Here is a 20407-nt window from a genome sequence, read left to right on the forward strand (position 1 = left end):
AAGAGCAAAGAACAGTTGGACAAATAGAAAAAAAAAATACTTACCTGGTAGCATGGTTGCAGGGGGAAATGAGAGACATTTTATAACCTGCGTAGCACGTGGTGGCTCACGTTGGTTGCCTTTCCTCTACCCTTTGATTTAAAAGGTGGGCTCTGCTTTCTACTATTCTAAAACCAACTTGAGCATAAAGTCTCCTATAGGTCACACATGCCAGAAATGTCTCCAGCAGCCACAGTCCTCCCAGCAAGCAGCCACTCCCAAGCTAGCCACAGAAGACCTCAAGAGTTGGAGCAGCTGTGGGGATTCAGGTCTGGATAAAGCCAGCGCTTTTTACAGAACAGAGTTTGTGGTGGGCAAAAACTGGACATATCCCACCCTCGCACACCTGGTGGTCTCCTCATCTTTTGTCCTGTGACACAATCCTCCTGCCGCCTATTTTAAGGCAGTTTCATTCATTCAACAAGGGCCTCTCCTGTGCAGCCATGGTTTTAGGACTGAGGATAAAAAGATGGTCCCCGCCCTCCAGGAATTCACACTGCAAGAGGGGAGACAGACAACTGTTATCCAGTGTGAGGGCCCATGATGGAGATTTGTACTGATGGCCATTGAAATACAGGAGGCATGACTGGCTCTGCCCAGGGAGCAGCTGATATTTGAGGCCTGCTTATGAGTGGACATTCATCAGGTGATGGAGAGAAAGGCAGTCCAGGGAGAGGGGACTGCACATGTAAAAGGAGAGACAGCAACATGTGCAGCTCACTCGAGTGCCCCTTAGGGACGTGGCTTCCTGGCCCCTAAACTTGGTAGTCCAGTCTGGACCTTGTTTCTGTAGACAGCAGTTGGAGGATTCCTCTTTCGGGGAACAATTCCAGGTGGTCGTGTTGAGAGCAGGAGACCCAAGAGTGGGGAAGAAGGGAGAACACAGTGATGGGCAGGTGTGACGCAAACACACCTGGGGCCTGTGGATGCATAGGAATATTCCAGCTAGGTTTCACAGCATTCACCATGCTCAACTTGCTGCCAGCCCCAGATAAGCTTAACAGATTGAGAGGACATTTCCATTACATCTGCCTGCATTAAGCATGCCACCTGCCTCCCCTCCAGTGAGTTTCCTGTGAGATGCGTTGGCAGGTTACTGTAGCTGAAAAAAAAAAATGGTGCAAAAAAAAATTTTACTGCTAAAAACCAAGATGCTACTCACTTCTCACTAAACCTTACCTTTTAGCTTCCACTGGGCTACATGCAACCTCATTCACATCCAGCAACAACAATAAAAAGAGTATCTTTTTTCCAGAAATTTCAGGACTCTTGAGATATACTCTAATTAGATAGGCTTAGGTCTCATGACAGCCCCTGAACCAATCACTGGGGCTGGGGAGATAGAATGCACTGATTGGCTTAGCCTAGGTCACATGGTCCATTGCTGAACCCTTAGGTGGAGTCAGCTTCTAAAATGGATACCCCAAAAAGGAAGAGTGAGAAGGCAGAATGGATGCTAGGAAGGCAACCAAAAAATGTCCACCACAGATAGGTCAGATACACTCTTGCATTTAAACCTCACTGGGAGGCTGTGAGATGGGGACCACTGACCCATTTCCAGAGGAGGAAACTGAGGATTAGAGAGAACTAGGAAGTGGCAAGGCTGAGTTAGAATTCTGTTTTGACTCCAAAATCCTCATTCTTGGATTCAAAATTCACTTTGTAAAGTGCAAAGCTGTGTGCACGTGAAAGGGGTTATTATGCTGCATCACCATCCCAGACGGCCCCACTGAAGTCTGAGACACACAGGTAAAGGGGAGCTTTGAACCTGAGGGAAATGTCTACCTCTGATGTCATAAGAAGGAAGAATAAAATTCCCAACCCTTCAGAAAAGCACTATAGAGAAACCAACGAATAAATCAATTTTCTGCATTTTTCCTAAAGGCATAATGAAAGTTTCCCACCTTCCATCACTTATAATTAAGTCCCAGCCCTCTTAGCAGCCTTCTAGTTTCCTGGGAATTTGCAGTATTCCTGATAGAAGCTTTCCTTTGCAACTGCAGATTCAGATGCAAGTTCTCAGCTTCAGGCAAAATGGCTTTGTAGGCTATGTTCCCCCCTGTTCTGTTTGTTTTAATTTCCCAAAGAACCATCTGCCTAGATTCATAGAATCGGAGATTCTTAGAAACTCAGTGAGGAAAGGGACTTTAGAGAAAAGCTGGTCCAAGTGCCTCATTTTACAAAAGAGGAAACGGAGGTCCAGGGACGTGGAGGCATGGGTTTGAGGAAACACAGAAAACCTTCTACGAGCCAGGAACCCAGCTCAATGCTTTAAAATACATTAAATCCAATCATTTATGTAAACAACTGGGAACAGATCCTGCTACATGATGGCTGCCCCCAAATGGTAACACCTTTAGTATTCTCCATGACTGGGTGAAAACCATTTCTACCATGAGTTTGCAAGTTGGGGAGGCAGAGTCAGGACCTGGGTTTTTCCTGCCTCACCGTGCCCCTTCCCTTATATAATCTTTCTAGAAGTAGAACCTGGACTTCCTGGCTTCCCTTTCTACCGCCCCTCCATCTCAGCACCTGCAGCTTTCACATCCAAGAGAGGGGCTCTGGATCATCCAAAAAATGAAGAAACAAAGACAAATATGGGGTTCTTGAATGGGAAGGCAACATGGGATGTGGTGGTGACAGAGACATAGTTCTTGAGCCCCAAAGGACACTCCCATCACTGGGATGAACTCAATGGGTGGGAGGGGAAGGCAGTTCTGCCACTGCTTGGACCCTAAACAAGACCTCCCTGACCAGGTATCTGTCACCTTTGGAAGAAGCCAAAAGCAGGCCCATAGCCCCGAGTTGCTGGCTCTGAGGCTCAACTCCAAATCCTGCCTTCCCCAAACTTTGGATCCTGAGTCTCTGGTCAACAACTGCTTTGGCATCCACAGCTGCCTCTTCCCAAGGAGGGCTGAGCCACGCCTGGACACAGGCTGTCTGTCTCTCTCTTGTAGGCCCCACATCACCTCCTACCTATCCCAGGCTCTTCCTGCTCCAGCCACAGTTTTCCTTTCTGGTTCTCTCTCCGCCTTGCTGAACTGCTGTCTGGTTACGTGAACACTCCCTGCACTCACTTCTCCTCTCCAGGCTTTGCCCTTGTACAGTGGTCTTTGCCTGAAGTGCCCCCTTCATCTCTACCGAAGCCTGGCAAAATTTACACAGCTTTCAGTGTCTGGCTTAAATGGCACCTTCTTCACGAAGACTTGTCAGCCTATCCAACTGAAAGACTTCTGCCCTCCTCTCATCTTTGTTCTTGTGTCAAAGTCATCCATGCCCATGCCTCATCTCCCCTTCAGCGTCCTGAGTGTGCAAGGTGAGGGTCTGTGGGACACAGTACTGAGCACATAAACCACACTCGGCAACAGTGGACCAAGTAACTGATGGTGTACCCTCCACCCTCTTTCTTTTCCTTCTGTCTTAACTTCCTGATTCTGTTCTTCAATGAGTCACATGCTCATGGCAGAATCCTACCTGTCCGTATACCTAATATTTTATAATTAGTAACCCCCAAGGAATGTTATAGAATCAGTAAATCCCATGCCTATGGGGCTAGATCCTCAAGCCCAACATGAAACTGGAAAATGAAGGCACAGGGAGATTAAGTGACTTCCTTGGGCTGTCAGAGTAAATAAAAGGCAAGATCAGGGGGAAAAAACTCTTTGATCTTTGCTAGAGGCCATCCCCGTGCCCTTTGGCACTTTGGCCCTGAGGCTCTAATCTCTGCAAAGAGGATTGGGAGAGGAGGGAGAGTTTCTGTAAGTGAATTTCTCTTTGAAAGTCATTCATTAAAATCTTTCCTTTGTGGGTGGTTGTCCTCGCAAGAGTTTGCTACTGGTGTTGGGGGTGGATGTGGAGGAGTCTTCGTCCATCAACAGCTCCCCCAGGTATGAGGCTGAAGCTTCAGGGGATGGAGTGACAGTAGAAAGGGGAGTCTGGAAACGTGGGTTCTACTTAAGTTGCATGCCTCTTAGATAAATACCTAGGGGGACGCTAGGTCCCAAGAGAATGTTTGGCTTTAATACCATGAAACAGTTTTCTGCTCCACATCCTCGCCCCCACCTGCTCCTAACTCTAGGCTGCTTCATTGGGATATGTCACGTCTGCGGTCCACTTACTCCATGGGGATATTTCTGCTTCTCTTCCACCCAGATGTCAACAGCTGGCTCCTCACCTTTGGATTCCAGCTGCACAATGTGATTCCTGGCTATCCCAAGCCAGACATGGATGCCATGGAACCATCCTACGAGCTCGTCCATACACAGATGAAAACTCAGGAGTGGGACAACAGCAAGGTAATTCCCACACATGGCTGCCCACGCCTCAGACCATTCGGACATTACAGGAGTGGGTCCCACCAGCTTTTCAGGAAATCTCGGGCCGATGATGAAAACCAATGGGTGTCCACAGTGCCTGCCAGAAACTGTTGAGCAAATGCTTAGTAACCCTACCGCTGGCAAGCCACTGTGGACCCAGCTGTAACAGCACACAGACCCTCACAGGCGATCTTAACAAGTTTTGTATGTTACAGAGTTTGGAGTTCCACAAAAAACAGTGAGCCTTTGTCTTTACCCAGAGCAAAAGTGCAAGGAGGGAAGGTGTGTTCCAAATACAAATGTGACATTTTCTGAGCACCTCAATGCAGCTGGCCTTGAGTGCAGCATCCTATGTAATTAACTCACAAATATCCCCTGGCATCACAGTTCACATTTTACAGATTAGTCCCGGAGGCTTTCCAGTGCCACACAGTGGGGAAGGCGTAGAGCCAAGATTCATACCCAGATCTGTCTGTGGGTGCTCCAACAAATGGTACTTTCTCATGTCTTTCTTGGATGACCCAATTTCAAAGACTCATCGAATTATATAGCCATAAAGGGTCTTAAAAACAATTTTATCGCTCCCCTTCACTTCAGGCATCCATTTGCTCATTTCTTCCCACGCCTCTACTTGCCCCACCCCACCCCGCCCCGCCTTTTATAATGTGTGTACTAGGAGCGGGCTCTTCCAGGCCCCATGCTGCACACAGTGAATGCAGCCACAATCAGGGAGAGATCAGGCCTCCAAGGGGATCCCAGTCCCCCGGAGGACAACAGACTGAGAAGGGAGCGGGGTTGCAGATGGCATGCTGCTGGCTGTTGAAAACTGACACATCCATGTCTGTTACTCCAACCTGATTCGGCCTCAGCTTAGCCATCTCCTCCCCTAGACTCTGGAGAATGTCATTCTGTGCCTCTCTGCTCTGGGACCTCCCTGTATTTCTCTCGTTCAAAGCATGCACCACACTGTATTTCCATTCCTGTTTTCTTTCCTGTATCCCCACTAGACTGTGAGCCCCAAGAGGCAAGTCCTGGGTCTTATTTGTTACCCAGCATACCACCTAGCACATAGTAGGTGCATGGTAAACCTTTGCTGAACGAACAAATGGTTGAAAGAACTAAACAATCCTGTGAGTCAGGCATTTTCCCCCACTTTACAGATGAGGAGACCAGGGTTCAGAAAGAAACTTGCCCAAGGTCACTCAGCTGGAAAGTGGCAGAAGGCCATGAGAACACCAAGTCTGTCTGGCCACAAAGCCTGTCCTCTTTCTGCTGCTCTCCACTGCCCCAGCCCTGTCCCTCTGTCCCTCTCCAGTCCTCACTGCCCCTCCAGGCCTGCGCAGATGCCCTCAGCACTGGCTGCTCCCAGGGCTGATTCCAGCAGCTCAGCCCTTCCCCCACCACCAGGTTCCCTTCTCCACTCTGCAGAGCCCCAGTCTCTGACGGCCTGTTTGCCGACCTCGCCTGTCAATGAATTATTGATTTCTGCCCTTGGCAAGCATTGGAGATCTTTGTTGTTGAGCACTCCAGCTTTCGTGAAACTCCAGGAAATAATTGTTCACAGACAGGGTTCTATTAATTATAAAGAGGACTTAATTTCAGTGAGAAGCCGATGGGCCTGTTTCTAAAGCTATCTCCCTGAGTTGCTGATAAGCTGCTGGAGGCCACCTGAACGTGGCTTCGCTGAGCTCCCGGAGCCATGGGAGGGACAGGTAGATGGTATGCCACGGAGACAAGGCCCACCCTGTCCCCAGAGCAGCCAGGAGCAGGGGCATCTGAGGAGCCCTCAGGAAGTACTGTAGGGGCAGAGGCCCTCCTTGGAAATCATTTATAAACATGGCAAAGAGCTATAAGGCAGGGTGAGAGGGGTTATACAAATCACTACTTTTCATCTTGCTAAGCCTTCTTGCCAAGAATGCATTTCTCGCCATTCCTCCATCTAACATTTCCCCCTCATCCTTCAAATCCCAACTCAAGCATGAGCCTGTCCTTGAACCCACCTTCTCCACCTCATTCCTCCATCTTCAGGCTGAGATATCCTGACCTTGTTTGCTCCTCCTACTCCAGCAGCCCTTGAAACTGAGCTCTAGAATCAGAAAGATCGGGGTTCAAATGTTGGCTTATATACTCACTAGTCATATGACTGTAGGCCAGTTACAACCTCTTTGAGTCTTAGCTTCCTTAGATGTGAAATAAGAATAATAGCAGTACCTGCTACATCAAGTTATTGTGCAGATCAAATGAGATAATGAATGTGAATTATTTAGCTCAAAGACCAAGAAATGTTAGCTACAGCTGTTAGTTACTTCTCTCAGACCCAGTTACCACATTTGATTGTCATTATTTATTGTCACATCTGTCTTTCCCACTAAATGATGAGTTCTTCAAGGGCAGGGATGATGTCTGATTCATTATAGTATGACCAGTGCCTAGAAAAGGACTTGGCACAGAGCAGATGCTCCCTGACCTGTTTCTGAATGGAAGGATGGGTGAGTGTTCTAGTGATCAACAGTAGAGCTAGATGCTCCAGGTGAATAAATGGGTGTAGATTTGACTTAATTATATAAGCCGATTCTCCAGGCTCTTGGGGGTTTTCCCCCTTTTCCTCACTTCCTCTCTGTTTCTCTTCTCTCTCCCTCGTCCCCCTATCAGTCTATCCTTGGGGTACAGTGTGAAGTGCAGAAGCAGCTCAAGGCCTTCGTCACCCTAGAACGTTTTGACCAGCTCTACGGCTCCACAATCACCAGCTGCCAGCAGGCCCCAGAGACGAAGAAGTTTGCATCCAGTGGCTCCGTCTTTGGCAAGGGGGTCAAGTTTGCCTTGAAGGATGGCCGAGTGACCACAGACATCATCAGTGTGGCCAATGAGGATGGGCGGAGGGTTGCTGCCATCTTGAACAACGCCCACTACCTAGAGAACCTGCATTTCACCATTGATGGGGTGGACACCCACTACTTTGTGAAACCAGGACCTTCAGAAGGCGACCTGGCCATCCTAGGCCTCAGTGGGGGGCGGCGAACCCTAGAGAATGGGGTCAATGTCACCGTGTCCCAGATCAACACGATGCTCAATGGCAGGACTAGACGCTACACAGACATCCAGCTCCAGTACGGGGCACTGTGTTTGAACACCCGCTATGGGACGACGTTGGACGAGGAGAAGGCGCGGGTGCTGGAGCTGGCCCGGCAGAGAGCCGTGCGCCAGGCGTGGGCCCGCGAGCAGCAGCGACTGCGGGAAGGGGAGGAAGGCCTGCGGGCCTGGACAGAGGGGGAGAAGCAACAGGCACTGAACACAGGGCGGGTTCAAGGCTACGATGGCTTCTTCGTGATCTCCGTGGAACAGTACCCAGAACTGTCAGACAGCGCCAACAACATCCACTTCATGAGACAGAGCGAGATGGGCCGAAGGTGACAGAGAGGACCATGGCCTGGACTTCTTGCCAAAGACAGCTACTCTTTTGTGGCCGCATACCTGACTGTGTTGTACTTAAAAAAAAAAAAAGTCTTTTTTTTAACAAGTGCAGAAAACAAACAAAAAAAGATACTGGTTGCATTGTAATTTATGCAACATCCTTTTTTTTAAGAAAAGAAAAACACAAATTTGGCCTTCACACATTTTTTTGCGAAGAACAGAAGGTATTTTTTTTCTGTAGTGTGATCACATGGAAAACTTTATTGTCTTTTGTTCCCTTTTTCCTTGCGGAATTTTCCTTGTTGTTTGGGGTACACTTCTCCTCTCTGAGACGCATCTCCTGGGGTGTGTCCTTGTCTGTCCTTAGGTACCCAGTGTGATGTGAGACATGAGTGTCTGTGCTGACTTGTCTCATGTGCAACCTTTTCTTCCATGGGGGTCGGGCAGGAGTGAGGGGTGCAGAGTAACGGGTCAGTACCAAACTTTCAAGGGGGTCCTGGAAGGAGGGTCTGCAGGACCTGAGGATCTTTAGCTAAGCTCCCACAGATGAGCGGTGGCTTTTTACTCACTGTGTTCCGTGCCTCTGGAGGACCACAGATGACTTCATCTTGCTCTGGGGAATTTCATGATGTCATTCAGCACCTTTTTCAAGCTGCCCCAAACTCCTGTCCAAGCTTTATATTTTGATGCTAAATGAAACCCCCTACCCCTTTTGCGAATCCTGTGTAGTCGTCGGTGCCACCTCCATGCTGGGATGGAGAAAGTGTCTCCCAGGTCCTTTCCCCCAGACTAGTGATATAACATCCTGGGGCTGAGAGCCCCATCCTCCCCAAGAGGCAGAGCCACCCAGGATGTCTGTGGTTGGTTGGTCCTCTCGTAATGTTTCTTATTCATCTCCTCCTCTCCCCCAAAGTCAGATGTGAGAACCAGCACTGCACAGCAAGCCCTCACTGTGGGCACCATGTCCAGGGAGGGGAAGACCACCCATGGCAGAAGGATGGCAGTGGTGGCAAGGGTACCAGCCTGCCTTCCTAGGTGAATCGCTCTCTCCATAACTTTGGGTATCTTCTCTCCACTGCTCAGCTGCCACCACTGAGAAATAGGAGTATGGAGAGAGGTGCTTGGTGGTCTTTGATTCTAGAAAGATGCTTAAGAAAAAGTCAGCCAAAGAGAGGAAGACATGAGCCAAGCATCCTTCTAACCAGCTCCTGAAAGTTCCTCTGCCTCCCATATATGGGCTAATTGCAGAGCTGGGGTGCAGCAGGAAGGGCTTTCAGGAAATTTCTTCTGTGGAGTTCTTCTAAAACAGCTTCCCCTCTAGAGGAGCCCAACCAGGCTTTTAAAGAAAAATTAAGGGGAAAGGAGGAAAGAGCTAATTTGTTGTGGCCTGGCAGTGTCATTCAACCCCATCAGGATTGGGGACAGTTCCTGAGGCTGGTACCCATGGATCTAGGAGGCCAGGCTACCATCGTCCCTGTGAAGACCTATGCCTGAGGTCATTGGGAAGAGGTGTAAGCCCTCTCAGGAGTGGGTACACCCCACACCTGGAGGTCATTCCCAGGGAAAGGCAGCAGCCACAGGCCAGTGGGAGCACTGAGGAGGGGGAAGAGGAGCAGCAAGAGCCTGGAGCTCCTTGCTCTTGGTTCATCTGCCTAATTACCATCATCATTACCACTCACAGGAGGCTCTGGGGGACCAGGAGGGGAAGCCAAATGCTTCCTTTTGAGCTGGGCTTCTTAGAAAATGGGACTTTTATGGGTTACATTTACATTAACTGTGGAAAATGAATTCTGAGTCTGAGCTATTCCCCATGGAAACCTTGTTGGACTGATAAGCTCATGGCACCTTTATAGCCTTACTCATGGAGTCTTCAGAATATTACATGAGTTAATGAAACCAAGAAGGTCTCTTACTGCATGAGAATTGGAGCAGTGTGTAGTCTGGGTTCTGCCTGGCAGAGGGAGGCCTCCGGAGCTTCTCGGGAGAGGAGGTTTCGCCTTACGTCATCCCACTGGGATTAGAGGATGTGTTTCGCTAAGTGCTCTTCTTGTTTCCAAAAAAAGTCTCGCTGCTACGACAATGCTCCATGGCCCATCTGTCCACTGGTCCCAGTGCCTCTGGGTCCAGAGCTCCGATGAGTCAGATGCAGTGCTCCTTGGGCCCACTGTGCATGGCGGGAGCTGGGGTGGGCTCCCATCCGCAGGATCGTTCTTAGATGAGATGGAAAACAGTTTGGCCTGAAGAATAGAAGTTTTTAATCCAAAATAGACATGCCTCTCAAAATTTACTCTTGATGTAAGGGCCCTTTGGGCAAAGCTCTCCTGCCCATTGGCCTAGTTGGTCACTTCCATCCCGGCTGCCTGACATGAGTCAAGATCTGCTGGGGACATCTATGTGGAGGTCAGAGACAGCATCAAGGCCAAGAGAATCATCTCCCTGCACCTTCCCCACCCTCTGACACTCCACCACTCCCCCACCAAAGTAATAGTGTGGACTTTTAAAGATAAAAAACACAGAGAATTGTTGAGCATTCCTTTTCTCTAATCAAATGATGTTATATTTTTCCTGGCCTACATACCACCAAGGAGGCCCAGCTTCGGTGCAGGTAAAAGTTGAAGCACCCCAGAGCTTTAGAGAAAGGATCTCAGGTGTGGAGTAAGCAGCATTCTGCACCTCAGTTTCACGTTGGTGCTGTTGCTATTGGAGATGGTGCTTCTGGCCTTGGCCCTTTGGAGTTGGTTTCCATTCGCGCTGGCAGATGACTCAGTGCCTCCCCTCTCAGTTTGTCTTCCTGCTCAGACCAGCAGTCCCAATCTCACAGCAAGAGTGAGTGTGAAGGCATAAGCTAGAGTCGCCTGTGCCTGCTGAGTAGCCTCCAGACATCAAGTCCTATCTTTGATGGCACCTGGCCTTTGGGTACTAACCAACCAAAATATGTCCATTCCTTAGAGGGACCAGCCCTCCCTCACTGGCCCAGGTCCATGATCCTGCAGGATGTCAGCTTCTAACCCTAGAAAAAGGTTTATTTTGGAAGAGTTCCTGTCTTCTTCCCTACCCTACACAGCTGCCATCAGCCCCGCATCCTCAGCCCCTCTGCCATCACTTAAACAGGACTTGAGGGATTCCCCAACTTTATTTTTATAGGATGAGATTTCACTTTTACCCATACTTCAGACAGACACTGTTGGAGAGCAGAGCTATGATGACAGGAAGAAGGGGAAGAAACTCCGCAGCACGGGACACCTCTGTCGGCCCATGGTGCTTGTCTCTCAGAATTGTGGGCAAGAGTTAACCCAAGGAACAGACTAGTGCCTGATTTCTACCTGGGGATGGAGGATTTGAAACAATCTCTAAGAAACTGACCAAAGGATGAGAATGGCCAGAGGGTGTACTTTTATATAATCAGGACAGGGTGGGGCTGGGAGCAGAAGGTGATGGTGAGGCAAGGAAGGCGAGTGAGTAAAACTGGACAGTGTTTTTATAGACACATAAGGAATCATATTTGTTTAAAAAAAAAGTAAAGGACCTTTTCAGCTGTGACTTTTAAGTACTGCCTTTATAGATGGAAGGGGTCTCCATCATGCAAAGATGAGGCTTTCAATGTGAAATCTTAGAATGTAGGTCCACAGCTGCAGCCTTGTATTTGTGGTGGCCACGTGGTGAGAGCAGTGATGCTGAGCTTGGTGCCCAGGAGGAAGGAGCTTGCCAGGCCTCAGCACGGTCCCCAGCTTTGGGGTTTGATCTCCTGGTGCTCAGCGTCAAATCTCTTCTCCATTCTTCACTGTAGCCACCAAACCCAGGCTGTGGCTTCTGGTCCTGAGCTGGGGCCACCTCCTGAAGGGTCCCAGGAAGAACCCAGGCTCTCCTTTCCCTTGGGATCTTTGTTAGGACTAAAAGCCCTCCATTTAAGGCTCATAATTCCCAGCTAGGTTTATACACTTGTCTATATTTTATTGGAGGAGAGATGACTAAAAGAAAGAACTCTGTAGTTCAAGGCCCTTTCATTTAACCTTCAAAAAACAGCAAACTCATTTTAAAGACTCATTGCTCAGGTGATAGAAACTTTATCCTCTCCAACCTTTACATTCTCAGAAACCAGCCTTGTATACTTGACCGCCCCAGAGAGCAGTCAGCTCTTAGGTTTCATCATGAATGTGGAAGATCCAAGTAGGGGGAGGCCTGGGTGGGGCCACTGTTGTGTTTCTTACCCCCTCTGGAATGCCAAAGGCATGATACTGGGTAACCTCTTGCTCCCCAAGAACACATGATGGATTCTGAGGGCAAACTGCCAACGGAGAGCCAACCCTCACGCAGGCTCAGCCACACCGGCAGAAGCTGAGTCACAGATGTCTGGTGGTGCCCGGCAGCCCTGGATTCACCCAACACCAGAATCCCACTTTTCTAAACCTGCCTGTTTTTGAAGACTTCTGAACCCGCAGCTTCGGCAAAAGGACTCTCCCAAGCTGCCTCTGGACGACCAACACTGGAGACTCTGGCCTTACCATGTGGAACTAGTTTTCCTGAAGTCTGGAACTAATTTTGAGAAGTTTTTTTCTCAACACTTTTGTGTTTCTAACACTGTATTCTTGACTGTGTAAATACCGACAAGGCTGTAAATAAATGCAGATGTAGATACCTTCTAGAAAAAAAAAAAAGGCATAAAAACAAAACCAGAAGTGATCCCGTGTAGCCTTCGTTGACAAATAAAAGAATATTTTGTGTTTAAAGGTGTTTGGCGGCCTCTGATTGGAGAGTAGTGGCTGCCTGAGCCCTCCTCTGACTTTGCACCTCTAGATGCTGTTCTCAGGGGGACCCGCAAGACTCGGGTCCTTGGCCCCAAAGTCCCTCTTAAGCCCTCCAGGTGACAGCTGTTGCGGAGAGGCATTTCTAGAGGCCACAAAGACCCTGGGGTTTAACCTCATGTCAAAGCACCTCTGACATCAGCTATGCCCTGCTGCTCCCCCTGGCCACGTCCCAGCTGCTGTCCTCACTGACCTTGGGGACAGATTCCAAGGAGTGGGTCAGCCTGACACTGCCCTGAAGACAGAGCCACTGAGCACAGACTTGTCCACTGCATACCACGGGGCGTGTCACTGGTTGCACTTTTAAAAATAAATGAAGGCATATTAATCATACAAATTATTATAACTACATAAAACAACTTGGAACAAAAGAAAGGAAGAAGATTCCTGTAGCATTTTTTTTCTGTATTCTTAATGTATCTTTAAAAAAAATCTAAGGTCGTGTAATCACAGCACACAGGTAATTTTTCACCCTGCTTTTCTCACTTAACCTCGCATTTAACCTCTCAGCTCTAGAAGTCAGGGATGACAGCTGGTCACTTAGGAAAGTACATTTGCTAAGCCCAGCTCCCCGGTGTGAATGGCAAACCTTATGAAAATTCAAATAACTGCGAACAAGAGTAAGAGCAGAGGGCTCATGTCTCTCCCATTAGCCTCAGGACTGGCCCGCCACCAGGCTCCTTCCACCTAGGCAAGCACGGGCTCTCCGGGCTCTCCGGGCTCTGCGGCCCAGACCATCACTCTTCTGTGTGCCCCAAGGCACCTGCTGCCGAGACTGCCACTCTTCTGTGTGCCCCGAGGCACCTACAGGGGTAGGAAAAAACCTGCTTTTGGAGTCCGGCCAAATTGGGTGTAGAATTTGATTCTAGCACTTACTGTGTGAGCACAGGCAAGTTATTTAAGCCCGCCTGGCCTCCGCCTTCTGTCTGTAATGAGAATATGATGATACCTACCCCTCCTGGTTACCGCTCAGCTCACCTGAAAGGAGAGCATGTGTCATGTCGCATGTTGCTCAGAGCACAACAGGCCCTCATCCACGTAAGTTTTCTGCCTCACGCCTCCCTCCCTAGCCCACCCTTTGCTCTTTCCTTCCAAGGTCTGGTACTCTTTCCCCTACACCAGTGGTTCTCAAACTTTGGCCTGCCTCAGATTCACCTGGAGGGCTTATCAAAACAGATTGCTGGGCCCACCCCCAGAATTTCCAAATCAGGGGTCTGGGATGGGGCCCCATAGTTTGCATTTCTAACATGTTCCCATGTGCTGTTGATGCCCCTTCATGCTGTGAGAACCACGGATAACTACATTGTCCTTTATGTTTTGTAGTGAATAAGCTACTTAGCGTGGCACTTCAGATGCCCTTGGTCAACGAAACAGGCCATTTCCAGCCAGCAGAGCAGGTGTTTCAGGTCCTCCTCCCTCTTGCCAACTACACTACAGTCAGCTGCATGGGAACAACCCCCCCCCCCCCCCGCCCCTCCGTGTACCCATGGACCTTCCCACCTGTGGGCCTCTGCACCCACCGCTTCTCCAAGCCCAGCTGAAATGTACTCTGAAGCCCTCTCACTGCTCATTCCGCTCTCAAAGGGAATGCCCTGAGCACCTGCTGTGGGCCAGGCACTGCTCAAGACTGGATTATTCTTAGGTGTGAGCTCCTCAAGCCCGACCAAGGTTGTGTCTGCCGGATTCTCTGTGTATCCCCAGTGCCCAAAGCAGGTGCTCAGCTTGGGTCACTCTGAGTTCAGCATTCCCTTTGCCTTAGGGGTGCACTCTCTCTGGTGTATTTGAGAAAGAGCAGGGTTGTCTTCTGTCTCCTTCTGGATAGAGGGCACCTCTCCCCTGAACTGAGCATTGAGCCTCCCACCACTGCTCTCCTGGCAAATCTGCAGCTGCCACAGGCCCCGGGATAGGAAGACGCGGGGACAGAGGACAGGGGAGGTCTGCTACCCAGTGTGCCCTGCCCCCACTGCCCTCTGTAACCCCACCCTCAAGGCTGGACAGGTGATTCAAGCTTTCCTGATCCATTGGAAGTCATGGAGAAAACCACAGCATAGGAGAGAAAAGACTTTAAAAGTGAGTACTAATATGCCTTTTCCCATATCCAGGGGAGAAGTGTCTAAGAGTTAAACCTCTTACACAGCTTTTCACTTGGTCTCATCCCATTCTGACCTTGTTCCCAGTCCTCGTGCTGGCGTCTCTGTGGATGCCTCTCTTTCCAACCCCCACATTGGAAATCTCTCTCCACGCCTTGGGAAGCTCCAGTCCTACCAGGGGGCCTACCCCTGCCCCATCAGGCGATTCAGCATGTCTTTCTCCAGTGTGCACTCACTGGTCTGAAATAGCCGCCAGTGGCCTCCAGCCACCATCCTCAGGCCAGTCCTCTTTCGAGGTCTCAGGGGCAGTAGGATTTGCAAATACATTCTTATTCCTTCAAGAATCCAAAGCGTATTTGTGGAATCACACACACCTTGCAGGGACAAACACCAGTTCTTAAGAGCAGTGGAGTCCTAAGCCCATTAGGAAGAATAGAAGACTTTTCCTACCTGCCCTGTCATCTGCAAGCCCACCCCTGCCCCTTGGGGAGTGATACCCAACACAGTCCCAGAATAGCTTGGCCTTTACTTTGTCATCCCCTCCTTCACCTTCAAAACATGGCCACTCCACACTCCCTGGACTAAATTCTTAGGATAAAAATCTCTTCTTCAGTCTGTGAGATGGGTACAGAGGAAATAGTCATTATTTCAAATGCAGATATTTATTATATGACTGAGTGGGTAGATGGATGGGTTAATGGATGGATGGATGGATGGATGGAAAGAGAATGGATGATTCAAATGAGTCCATGTCACAGCCAGGCCCATGAGGAGCCCTAGAGAGGGAACTGCAATTAATCAGCAAATATTTAATGAGCATTCACATATGTAAGAAACTACCACAAACAGCCGTAGAAGACCTAAGGATGTAAAACAGGATCCTTTGCTTATAAATGTCACCAGCTAGTCAGAGAGTCTAGAAAGATTCAGAAAATAGATTGTGATACCAAGGAACATGTGCTCTATGTCACTACTCCCGAAGCCTCAGCGTCCAGGCTTGCTAGAACTCAGAAGTCTGGTGAAGGAGAGCAGAAATCTTCCAGGTTTTGCCCAGAGATAAGCGGCAAGAGGCCGAGTCTTTGGAATCAAGAGGCACCGTAAGATTGAGCTCAGTCCAGGAAATAAGGAGCTGCCAGTTTTATGCAAGGCAATCAGGGGCTCCAGGCGCTACAGTGTGTAGGGCTATTAAGAGCAGAACACCATCAGTGTCCAAGGGTAGGTCCAGACCCTCAGGGGAGGTGTCTAGGTCCCCACAGGTGGGCAGGGCTAGGCTCCAAACTCGGCAGGTGGGCTGGGCAGGTGCCCTGGCATCCACGCTATACTGACATAGGTTTGGTTGTGGGAGGAACCAAGCTCTGGGGGACTTAAGCTCATCCTCTAGTCATAGCCATGATTCTGTGACAGCAGGGCCAGCCCCAGCTCCCACCTCCGACTGTGGCTGAGGCTCCTCATGTGCTCCTTGCCTGATCAGTCTGTGATTCCTGCTAGAAACTCGAAGACTTCAGCTATCTTGAGGGGAGAGAGAAAGTGGGCCAAGTGCTAAGAAAATGGTTCCAAGAAAAACCCCTTTCTGCAGTGCCAAAGAAGGGGAGCTCAGGGTGGGCTGCGGGGGAGAGAAAGGAATCTGAGAGAATTTCCTGAAGAAGTGGGAAGGGATTAGATGAGAGTGGAAGACATTCCTGGTGGGAAGAAGGTGTGCCGTTCACATGGGCCTGCGGGAGCCTGGGCCTGCAGGCCCTACTCCTGTGAAGCTGGTCCAGGCAGGCATAAAGCCAGAAATTCCCACGCACCCAATCCGGCATGCCTCAACTCTTTTCACATGGAAAACATGCGATGGTTGATGTTTACATGGAGGACCCACTGCCATGAGTTTATCTAGATTTGGTACAATAAAGGATAAGGTTTTGTGCAAAGCCCAGCAAGCAGGAATGCCTCACTTTTTCCCCACTCCCAAAGCATATCAGAATGCAAGTAAGGGAGAGTCATCACAGTATTACAGCATAGGGAGAATTACAGGGATAATTGCAAATGCACTCTAATTTATAAAAGGAATTATTTTCCAAAGTTGTACTTTAATTATGATAATGACTTACCTCTGACACATTGCATCTCTGTAACATGATGGAAAAAATCGCTATCTCCTTTTTTCTTCTCTTTCTATCTTGAGTCAGGGAGTTCTCCATAAGTAGATTCTGAACAAGGATTTGTCTGAAATAAGTTCTTAGGAAATGGTCCTAGGAAAAGCAGGCAGACACATGAAGATGAGGGGCAAGAAAGGAAAGAGGGCCGTCGAGGATGTGAGATCAAGCAAAGTCCCAGGAGAGTAACTTTGGCTCAGTCCAGTGGGGGAGTTGTGGAAAAAAATCTGTCACACCTGAGAGTTGTCTGCAGTCGGGGGGGGCGGGGGGAGGGCTAGAGTCTTTACACCTCTGCACATGTCGATCATTGGTTAAGGGCTGCCCCTGGGGATGTCATTTCCCAGGCACTTCTGGCTCTCTGTGCACTCGGCAAAGGGAGCTCCAGCAGCCTGAGGACAGCCCACCTACAAAAGAGTCACAGGTGTTGGCTGTTGGGAATGAAAGCACTCAGCTTTCATTCATCTCCATCAAGGAGGTGGGTGGGGTCTCACAGCACCTGCTGTGGTCTCATTTCCTGCCTCATAAGGGCACCTAGTAGATGCTGGTTAATTGTGGGGTAGGGAGGGATGCATCCAAGACACGATCGCATGCCTTAAGCTGCCAGAGGTCAGGACCCCACCTCTTTTGCTTACCACTGTATCCCTGGCACCTGGAATAGGAAGCATTCCAAGCATTTGTTGGATAAAATGATGAATGAATCTCCCCCGTGGTGATTCTGTAATCTAAGAGCTTCTCCAGCATCTCCCTGGGTCTCTCATTGTTTGCCTGACTCAGTCGATGCTGTCAGAGACCATGGAGCACTCAGGAGGAGCTCCATGGCGCCTCACAAAGTGACCCTCCTCACTGAGCAAGCACTGCCCAACCGTCAGGCCCAGTGTCTGCCACTGTTCTCTCCTGATCAGATGCTTCTGGGGACAAGCAATGCGGCTCAGTGAGACATGATAGGTCTGGGCTCCAGACCCAGTGCTTTCTCCATTCAATCTCATTTGAACCTACAGAGCGTTCATGGTAGGTGTTACTAACTCACATTTTGCAGATAAGGCATGTGAGACCTGGAGATGTTCATGATATGTGTTATTAAGTAATGGAATTAGAATTCGAATCCAGGTTTGCCTAACTCCAAATTCTAGGCTATTTCTCTTACATTTTAAAGTTGAGGAGTAAAGGAGGTGCTGATGTGAAAGGCTTCATACACTGAAAAGTCTGATGATGGCCAACCACATTTCAAGAGGCCAGTGGGTCACCTGATGACCGTTCAACAGACAGAAGACCCACCCGAGACTTTGCTCAAGGCCAAACCCAAGGCTGGCTTCACGAGTGCGCAACTTGTGCAGTCACACAGGGCCCTGTTGTCAGAAGGGCCATGCTTCTGGTTTAATGCTCTGTTGTCACTATCTTGAAATTCTTAATCGTTTTTGAACAAAGGGGCCTGTGTTTTCCTTTTGCACTGGGCTGTGCAGGTTATACAGCCAGGCCTCCCCACACTGCTTACCCAGTGTGGACAAACTTACAGCATTCTAGGACATTCTCAAGGCCCTGAGGCAGAGGGTGGGTCCTGGAACCCCAAAGAGTTGCTGTGGGTGAGAAAGCCCTTACACATCCATGGGGGAGACTGACTACAACCAGCCTGACCTCTTCCCACCCCCACCAACACCAAGCCGGAAAATCCTCACTCGATGGTAAACATCTAAGTCCACGAAAGTGGCAAAGACCTGGAAAAGGTGGTGTGGGGACAGTGGGGCACAAAGAAGCTATGAGCCAGTTCCATCTGGATCAAGGGAGATGATACCTTGACTGAGTCTTAAGGGAACCAAGAAGGGTTTGGCAGGCAGAGGGTGTGGTGAGGGAAAGGCACCAAGGCGTCCTGCGGGCTTGGCCTGTCTCCTGGGCAAAGCAGAGGAGGGGCCTCAGGAATCAGGACTAGACTGGTGGGCAGGGGCTGCACAACCAGATACACTTGACTTTTCCTCCTTCCCCCAGCTTTTGTGCTCCTGCACCACGTACATTCTCCTGGGTCAGCCTCCGTTTCCACCCCAAATCCTGCCAGATGGCTGGAACTTATTGAGATGAGAGGTTTGCTGTTCTCCAGATAGATGTGTATCTGCTCTTCCAATCTATTGCGCAAGGCAAGTGATGAGGTTACATGCTAATGATTTCTTCACATTGATAATGCCACCTAGTGGTCACCTGTCACAAGCTACCATGTCTCCAGACTGACATGCAGAAAAACGTGGTGAGATCATCCAGGACCGTACTAATCCCCTGTCCTGCCCACACAATTTGTGCAGTTCAGGCGAACCCAATGCAGGAATCCTTTTGACCTGCACAACGGCTCCAAGGCTGAGCAATGACTCTCAGAAATTGCTCCCAAAAGCACCACACACACCAGAAATGGGACAGAGGAGGAAAGTCAGCTCTGGAGGTCCCTCCTCCTGCCTCAGTGCCTTCTGATCCTTGGGCACTGTGAGGAGGGCCCCTCAGTCCTGAATGTTCTGTCCCCAACACCATGCGGACAACTGCAGAGGCCGCTGCTGAGCCTGAGTTTGGAAGGAGGTGGCCAAACAGCATTCATGACTCCTGGGGCTCAGAGACTTACTTTAGGCCTCCTCAAAAGATCAATAATGATAATACCAATAACGAGGAGGAGGTGGAGGAGGGGAGGAGCTGGAGAGGAAGCTGCTGTTTCTTGAGAGCCATCCCCCCGTACCACACAGCCACACTAGGCCCTTTAGGTATCTTCCGTGAATGCATTTTTGTAAATGCATTAAATCTGCCTCAGAGCACGGCAAGGTTCTGATAGCAGTTAACATGCATGGGGTGCCTACTATGTGCAGGCACTTTTCTAAGCACTTTAATGAATTTGCTCATTTAGTCTGCACTATAGTGCAAGATAGGTACTACTGTTATTTCCATTTTGCAGGAGAAACTGAGGCACTTGTCCAAGGACATGCAGCTAGTAAGTGGAGGACCTGAGACTAAAACCTAAGTAATCCAGTTACATGCACTATTAATCACTCCCCAGGCTACCTCCTAGGCTGAGAGACAAAAAGAAAATGCATATACCCTGTTCTGGAGTCTGCTGGGGAAGAAGGGTATGTCATTGAATATTCATAATGCATTTACTTATTTACTCATTCGATAAGCTTTTCCTGAAGGCATCCTATGCCAGGTGTGAGTGGGTGCATAGGTGTAAATTACCCCCTCCCAGTCTGATGGGAAAGAGAAGGTGAACCAGGTTGGACCTACACACAGGTGAGTCAGGATGGGGCAGGAGGCACTGGGACTCAGGAAAAGAAGCAGGGTCCAGTCACAGCTAGCCAGGTGGTTCTCGAATCCTGGTCTAACTGGGTCTAAGGAATACCTTTCTGCCCAGCAGATGACGAAGCTTCAGCAAACTGCTACTAGAACCCTTATTCTATCTAAGAAGCTCCACTGATTCTCTCCCTCCAGCTTTATACCTCCTACCTAGGATGAAAAGGGGAACACTGGCTGATGGTTGATGAGGCAGGACCCAGATTCTTAGAGCAAAAACAAGACTAGCTCCCTCATGGGTCCAGAGTTCCAGATAGACTAGCTTGAGCTGCCATCTACTGGCCAACTGTACACACTGC

General features: G+C 49.4%; 1 protein-coding gene across 37 annotated transcripts in view; it reads left to right on the top strand.

Annotated features, from left to right (window-relative positions):
* Nucleotides 1–20407, top strand: part of TENM4 (teneurin transmembrane protein 4) — a 2704309-nt gene that overhangs the window by 2664563 nt on the left and 19339 nt on the right. For 33 of the 37 annotated variants that reach the window (XM_070625735.1, XM_070625734.1, XM_070625736.1 and 30 more), the window contains 2 exons: nucleotides 4192–4334; nucleotides 7008–12493. In XM_070625735.1, coding sequence (XP_070481836.1) covers nucleotides 4192–4334; nucleotides 7008–7766 — 902 coding nt within the window. In that variant the 3' untranslated portion in view covers nucleotides 7767–12493. Of the gene's footprint in view, nucleotides 1–4191; nucleotides 4335–7007; nucleotides 12494–20407 lie in introns of those variants that run through there. The other 4 variants (XM_070625767.1, XM_070625764.1, XM_070625765.1 and 1 more) reach the window with 1 other exon arrangement.

The sequence above is a fragment of the Equus przewalskii genome, chromosome 6 (assembly GCF_037783145.1).
Source record: "Equus przewalskii isolate Varuska chromosome 6, EquPr2, whole genome shotgun sequence".
NCBI lineage: Eukaryota > Metazoa > Chordata > Mammalia > Perissodactyla > Equidae > Equus > Equus przewalskii.